At 33.2% G+C, this 7,827-nt stretch overlaps 1 protein-coding gene across 1 annotated transcript; it reads left to right on the top strand.

The window, feature by feature from the left end:
- The first annotated feature begins 2,876 nt into the window (after positions 1 to 2,876).
- Positions 2,877 to 7,555, top strand: LOC142608610 (O-fucosyltransferase 19-like). The gene is made up of 8 exons (XM_075780304.1): positions 2,877 to 3,842; positions 5,128 to 5,200; positions 5,310 to 5,380; positions 5,472 to 5,560; positions 5,659 to 5,791; positions 5,879 to 6,111; positions 6,257 to 6,733; positions 6,844 to 7,555. The coding sequence occupies exons 1-8, from the start codon at positions 3,228 to 3,230 to the stop codon at positions 7,097 to 7,099; spliced, it is 1,947 nt and encodes a 648-aa protein (XP_075636419.1). The 5' UTR covers positions 2,877 to 3,227; the 3' UTR covers positions 7,100 to 7,555.
- The last annotated feature ends 272 nt before the right edge of the window (positions 7,556 to 7,827 follow it).

The following is a 7,827-nucleotide window of genomic DNA, read 5'->3' as shown; positions in this document are numbered from 1 at the left end:
TTTCAATCCAATGCATGTTTTTGTTTCAATATATATAGTCAATGGATCATTTTGCGTAACAATTATAATTAAGCTCTAACTGTTTTTTTTTTTTTTTTGGGGAATAGGGGAAGGGGAAACTCTAACTGTTTTTAGTCTTATAGCTTAATGTGTTAACACATTAAATCAATGTGAGGCTCTCTTTTATTTTATTATTTTAAATTTTTTTTGTACACAGTTAACCAAATAAATGTCAATGCTTGTTATTATATATCATTACCTTAAGCACAAGAAACCATTACCTAATCAATCCGACAAAATGTAGCTTTCTTGTGTGCAAACATAACAGTTACCTTCTCAACCCCTTTCACATGGAAAAATAGCCAATCGTTGAGCACACGGTGATCAAATTAAGTTCCTTATTAATAATTCAATAATAGATTAGACACGATAAGTAAAAGGTTTCGTAGTTATTGATCCCATAAGCTAAAATCCAAGTCTCAAGTGAACATATTTATTCACTTGAGAAATGTAATACACTAAGTGTATGGAATAATTTATGAATTATGTTAAAGTGAAAAGGAATTCAAAAGTTAGAGATCAATGTACTTGCATTTAATGTGTTGTCCTGGATATTAAATGACATAATAAGCATGATTAATAAATGCTTCTTCCTCATGAACAACACGACACCGTTAATGAAGTGAAAGCAATGGCTGTTAAAATGTCATGGAAACAATGGAATTTAGAAATATCAATTCCTATAAACTAAAATGAGCCAATTGTTGGTTGTTAATTTGAGCCTTGCAAGATTTGATTAATTGATTCTGTAGTGATAATAGATTGATTGACAACCGTGGCTATGTATTTATCTTTGTTGTTCTATGATTTGCTTTGCCATTCTCTAAAGTTCTCACTCTAATACCTTAATGAGTATTAGTATGTACCATGTAGTACACCTTCTCAAATTTTACAAGATTATCAAACCTAAATAGATCAAAGGGCGATCTTTGGTAATTACCATTCTGAAAGTTATAATATAAATGATATAAACAGCTATCTTCGTTTATATATATATATATATATATATATATATATATATATGATATAAATAGCTATCTTCGTTTATATATATATATATATATGGGCTAAATACCAAAAATTAACCTTCAATCTTCATTCTTTTTTTTTAGAGGGAAAAATTATCTTCATTCAAATCCATATGCATTGTTCACTCATTATTTTCAGTTAAGCAGTGGATATCAAAATGCGAAGAAATGGTCATATATATTTGAGAAAAAAATTAAAAAATGCCATGGTCATGGATTCTTAAGTGTGAACAACCATAGAACAAATATGATGACAAAGCTAGCCTCCTAATCAACTAGCTAGTTCTACCTCTCAGAAAGTTTTGTATAATAATTTATATTTATGTCATTATCTTACTAGGATTAAGGCGAAAGATAATTGTAATTTTTTTGTATAAGACAAGAATGTGCATGTGTCGTATAAAATCCCCATTCTTCACGGCAAACCAACCAGATTTTCTTGTAGGCATAGTTCATCATTGGTCTTGCACCAATACTTACAAGAGATACAAAGTTTTTATAATTTATTAAAGTAGTAACTCTTTTTTTTTTTTTTTTTTTTTTGATAATAAACTATTAAAGTAGTAACTCATTAACTTGTGGTTGGAGCAATTTTACTATCACATCAATCTTTCATTAACACTATTTTTATTAGGAATGATACTCTCACGTCTACTTTTGCACATTTACTTCTTGTACTTTAAACTTGAATAATTTATTCTCACGTCCACTTTCATGTTTGAAACCTGAATATTTTATTTTCGTTTTTTAAAATGTATACATCAACATTTCAATTGTAAATATTGTATAAAACAATGGATTTAGGATAAGTATAAGATATAAGATAATATTTCCCCTACCTTTTATATCTAAACTACACACTATTTTTATAACTCACAAATTATAAATTCATAATAGGCCATGCCAATAATTTAGAAAACAATATTAAAAATATTTAGCAATTCATAAGATCATTCATATTTATTATTTAAACAACTCACATGACTTATGAAAAAGGTTATGTAACTAGAATGGGATTTTTGAGGTGGTAGTTGAAAAGTTTAATTCAAACTAATATGGAAGTAATATTTTTTCAAAAATAAAAGTCACATAACTTATTAAAAAAGTATAATGATTATAATGAATGGTATTTTTAAGGTGGTAGTTAAAAAGTTTACTTCAAACTAGTATATAAGTAATCTTTTTTTTTTCCAAAAATAATAATAAAAAAATTGAAAAATTTTCAACTCCAAACTAGTTTTGAGTTATCTTGCTCCAATCCACTACATATTAATTGAAGAGAGAATTTATGTATATTTTTAATCACGTGACTTTTTTAATGGATAAAAGTTTTGCTCCAAACATGCTTGAAACTTTCTTACTTCAACCTATTATGTGTTAATTAAAGAAATTATCAATATATAATTTATCAAATAACTTTTTTAATGAGTTATATGACTTATTTAAAAAATACATATTGATAGACTCATAAATTAATTTAGAAAAGATAATTTCAAACAAGTTTAAAGTCAAACTATCATTTTTAACGAGTTATATGATTTGTTTAAATCATAAACATAAAATGCTTTACAAATCGTCATGTTGTGAGTTAGCGGATAAAATAACTCTAAACCGGTTTGAAGCTAGAGTCATCCCAAAAAAATTTGTATCAATAAACCTAATTATCACATAAAATCATGATTTATTTTTGCATTGAACTTGGTCAAATTCTCTAAGGGCAAATATGTCATTTCTACTCTCACGCCACAACCCACAATGATAAAAAGGATTCAGACGTAAAACATTGTCCAACTCCAAAACAAGGTTTTAGACACACTTTATAGAGAGAGAAGGAGAGAGAGAGAACTCTCTCTCTATCTCTGTAGTCTATATACATACATACAAACAAGAAAAAATTAACACCTCTCAACAGGCCTTACAATTCGGAACCAACCTCCTCTCTTCACAAACACCAAAACCAACACAAACGGTTCTTTCTCTTCTCTCTCTCTCTCTCTCTCTCTCTCTCTCTCTCAGACACACACAGACACACACACAGAGACACACAAAAAACCCAACTTTCCATTTTCTTTCTCTTCCATTAATAAACATAGTATATATTCATTTCATTGGTTTCGATTTTCAAGAAAAAAGAACGACATGTCGTCGTCGTTGTGCGTTGGCCCATCATCCAACTCCGCCACCGCCAGCCCACGGCTCTCTTCCTTGCCCACCACCACCAGACGACGTGTCGCAGACTTAAACGACGTCGACAGATCCTCCGAATTCTCCGACGACCCAGAATCTCTTTCCGACGACCACCATAACGATACTAGCGACCTTGACGACGGTGTCGTTTCAAGTTGTGGGTCCCATTTACTTCACCACCACAACCACCACCACCATCACCACCACAACCATTGCTTTTTACTGATCAGGTGTTTGCTTTTACGTTGGAGAGCGTTTTTCTCAGTGCCGGACACGTGGCTGCTCAAGATTGAAGATGGGTTTTATTGGGCGGCCGTGATGTTCCAGTCGCTGAGATCCGGGAGGAGGAGCAATATGGGCCGTACGATCTTCGGGGCTTTGATGGTATTAGCGGTTTTGTCGGTTTTCGTTAGAGTCTCGGTTTTGCGTAATCAGAGGGTGGACGTGAAGAAGATTGATCGTGGGCTTTTGATTATACAGAGCTTTAAGGATGATTGGGCTATGGCTCAACGTGCTCTCTCTGAAACTCAAACCTCCATGCCAAAACGTGTTCTTGAAAGATTGTCTGTAAGTTTCTGAAGATACCCTTTTGAGTTTTAATGTTTCTAGTTTGGTTAATTTTAACGATTTGGTTTTTTGTTTTGTTCAATAATTTAATCTGGGTTCTAACTTAGATTACGTATTGGTCTTGTACATTAGTTTCTGCAATTAAAATAAACTTTCAGTTATGTGGTTCTAATTTTTATTTTTGGTAATGGTTAGTACTATACAAATGAGTGGCATTTCCTTATATATAGGTACAGCTTTTAAGGCTGTTTTATTAGTTTTAACCCCATTTGTAAATTTTTTTCATTTCTTAATTTGAGCGTTTTTTAAATTTAGTGTCTAGTTAAAACCAAAGAACTACATTGAAAATTAATAGAAATCCAAGAGACTGAATTGGGATTTGAAACAGTTCAAAATTAGAGAATATAAGTTGTAATTTAATATTTTTAAAATACTATTATTTTAGGTTTTTTTTTTTTTTAAGTATATACCCATCTCAAATATTTTATTAATAGAATTTATGAGTTGGGAAATTAAAAATGGGTCTCAGATACTATTGGGTTTGGAACGGTTTAGTTTGTCCTGTTGTTGCTTTGACTGATAAACATAAAGCGGGTGGCAGCTAGTGCTTTGAATTTTCTTGAGGGGTGGCTATGACTAATATTTCGGAGTCCAGACTGTTTGGGCTGCTTTGCTTTGTTTCATACGTATCAATTTTATTTATTTTTGTTATTTTATTTTTTGCTGAATGACTTGCTTTTTCATATTATTTAGTTGGCAATTGGCTGTTTGTGTTTGCATTCACACCCCCTGTCCTTACTTTCAATGATGACATTTATGATACAGTTGCATTTGACTTTTTACTTCAAAGATAGTATGTTGTGTTTTTTATTTTTTTGGGCTAATAAGATAGTATGTTGTGTTGCTTGTTGGCAATTGCTAGTGCTATATTTGCTGTTGTATCCAAAAAAGGGAAATTGAAAAAGGATGTGACATTGCTATTACTTCTTTTTTTGACGGAAAATGTCATTGCTATTACTATATTTGCTATTGTATCCAAAAAAAGGAAATTGAAAAAGGATGTGACATTGCTATTACTTCTTTTTTTGATGGAAAATGTCATTGCTATTACTATATTTGCTGTTGTATCCAAAAAAAAGAAATTGAAAAAGGATGTGACTTTTTTTTTTTTGGGTATTATGTGCCTTTTAGTTTGGGACTAGCTATTTTTAGGTTTAAGCTTTTATGATTAGCTCATGAGTTTTAATTTTTGTTTTTGGTTTGTTTGTTTGTTTGTTTTTTACAGACTCCTGAGATATGGATGAAACCAAACAGTGACAACTATTATCAATGCATTAATCGACCCAGGAATAAAATAAGTATGTCTATCTACTTCCATTCCACCACACCAAAATATGTAATTGCATGCTTATGAACAAAACTGTTTTAATTTTTTGTTGTGATTTTAATTAATTGAAATGCTCTCAGGGACAGGTTCGAAAACAAATGGCTATCTTCTTGTTCATGCCAATGGTGGATTGAATCAAATGAGAACAGGAGTAAGAATTTACAAAAGCTTATTCATATTCATTTTGAGTCTCATGGATAATGTGTGTTTTTCAAGCTAACCTTGTTAATTATTGACTTCAGATATGTGATATGGTTGCTGTTGCCAAGATAATGAATGCCACTTTGGTTCTTCCTTCTCTTGATCATCAGTCATTTTGGACAGATCCAAGGTATTATTCTAACTTTCTATGCTACTATTGTCGTCCAATGAATAGATTTAGTTTCTAATCTTTTAATCCTATTAATCAAATATTCTAATGCTTTGCAGTGACTTCAAAGATATCTTTGACTGGAGGCACTTCATGGAAGTTTTAAAAGATGATATTGAGATAGTTGAGTATTTGCCACCCAAGTATGCAGCAATCCAGCCCCTTCCTAAGGCCCCTGTTTCCTGGTCTAAGGTATGGAAATAGTGTGCAATATACATTTTTCAACTCCATTTTTTTCCCCAATCATGGGAATTACATCTCTGATGCTTTCATGTGCAGGCTAGCTACTACAGAAATGAGATGATGCCATTGTTAAAGAAAAAAAAGGTGATAAAGTTCACCCACACTGATTCTCGACTAGTTAATAATGGCCTTGCTTCCAACATCCAGAAGCTCAGGTGCCGTGCCAATTATGAGGCTCTCCGGTACAAAAAGGAGATTGAAGATCTTGGGAGAACTCTGGTTGATAGATTAAGGAACAATAGTGAGCCGTATATTGCTCTGCATCTAAGGTATCATCATGATATTATAAGTGTTTTTTTAAGCAATAAGATCCTCTCCATTTGAAGTGAAATGGAAATGATTAGTTATTTAAAATTTTAAATGATGTGACATACACCTTTAGATTTGTAATATTTAATCTAATCTTGCTTGCAGATACGAGAAAGATATGCTTGCTTTCACTGGATGCAGCCACAACCTTACTGCAGAAGAGGCTGAGGAACTTAGGACTATGAGGTACAATGTAAAGCATTGGAAGGAGAAAGAGATAGATAGTAAGGAGAAGCGTCTCCAAGGGGGATGCCCAATGTCCCCTAGAGAAGCAGCCCTTTTCCTTAAGGCCATGGGTTACCCTTCCACTACAACTATTTACATAGTTGCAGGAGAGATATATGGCAGCAATAGCATGGCCGCCTTTCGCTCTGAGTACCCTAACGTCTTCTCTCATTCCACTCTTGCAACAGAAGAAGAGTTACAGCCTTTTAGACCATATCAGAATCAGATGGCCGCCTTGGATTATATTGTGGCACTTGAAAGTGATGTCTTTGTTTACACATATGATGGAAATATGGCTAAGGCGGTGCAGGGACATAGGAGGTTTGAAGGATTTCGAAAGACGATCAACCCTGAAAGGTTTGTTTACACTACTATTAGGCATAATTTTTTATCAAACTTTATTCTTTGTACAGAGTCTGTAGACATAAACTTAAGATTTCTGATATGTTAAGCTGTCTGTGTTTCAGGTTGGACTTTGTTAGACTGATTGATCAGCTGGATGAGGGAGTAATATCATCAGAAAAATTTTCTTTAGAGGTTAAGAGTTTGCATTCCGACAGGCTTGGAGCACCATATCATAGACAGGCAGGAGAGTCGCCAAGGCTGGAGGAGAATTTTTATGCAAATCCTTTTCCTGGTTGTATCTGTGACAAGTCTCAGAAGCACCTCAATAACCTGAAATTTCTTGATCAGAAACATTTGAGGGCGGCAGCGCAAAGATAGCATTTCCGTTTGTTGAGATTATTTGACTTACACATTGGAGTATAAGATTACAATTGCTTAACAGGCTGCTTGTAAGGGTTTCTGAAATGAACTGCATCGTTGCCCAGTCTGGAAGCAATAGCTGCCAAGAGGGTCTACAAGTTTTGAGTTTCTCCTAGGATTTTTTTTTTTTCTGAAAAAAATGCGCATTTTTGGAATGGCAGCAGAGGAGAACCTTACCAGGGGGAAGTGGAGATTGGAGAAGGTTGTGCATCATTTTAAGGCAAACCAGGTTATCTACACTGGTACAGAAACATCATCGCCGTCGCATGTAGAGTTATAGTACTATATTGATTCATTATTTTTTTTCTTTAATTTTCTTGTCAAAATTACATGCCAAAATGGGCATTATAGAACGTAGTTAACCACAGAAACCGAATTCCATATGTTCACTGAAGATATCACTTCTTTTTTTTTCTTCTTTTTTCTTCATTTATTCAATTAGAATAAGATGAAATCTCATGCAAGTTTCAATAGTTGCAGAGGATTATCATAGAAGCCACTGCAGACCATTTTTTCACAAGGCATTGCCAATGAAGACTTTAATAAATGTGATTCTGACCTAATTGTCCCCGGGAAATTTATCCCTTTAATTTCAAATAAGAGCCACTGCAGTTAGCTATTACTTATGAGACATCTAGGCAAAAATTAAGGTGGCTTAACTATCCAGGTAGAATGCAAGTTCCTAA

This window comes from Castanea sativa, chromosome 9, assembly GCF_040712315.1.
Source record: "Castanea sativa cultivar Marrone di Chiusa Pesio chromosome 9, ASM4071231v1".
NCBI classification, from domain to species: Eukaryota; Viridiplantae; Streptophyta; class Magnoliopsida; order Fagales; family Fagaceae; genus Castanea; species Castanea sativa.
Note: the sequence above shows the minus strand (reverse complement) of the source record. Positions and strands in the feature narration are given on the sequence as shown.

What these genes read in the sequence shown, in the direction of transcription:
- LOC142608610 (XM_075780304.1), top strand. Translation starts at nt 3,228, where the DNA reads ATGTCGTCGTCGTTGTGCGTTGGCCCATCATCCAACTCCGCCACCGCC. An exon ending in TCGACCCAGGAATAAAATAA is followed by an intron (nt 5,201 to 5,309) that starts GTATGTCTATCT and finishes AAATGCTCTCAG; the next exon opens with GGACAGGTTCGAAAACAAAT. An exon ending in TCATTTTGGACAGATCCAAG is followed by an intron (nt 5,561 to 5,658) that starts GTATTATTCTAA and finishes AATGCTTTGCAG; the next exon opens with TGACTTCAAAGATATCTTTG.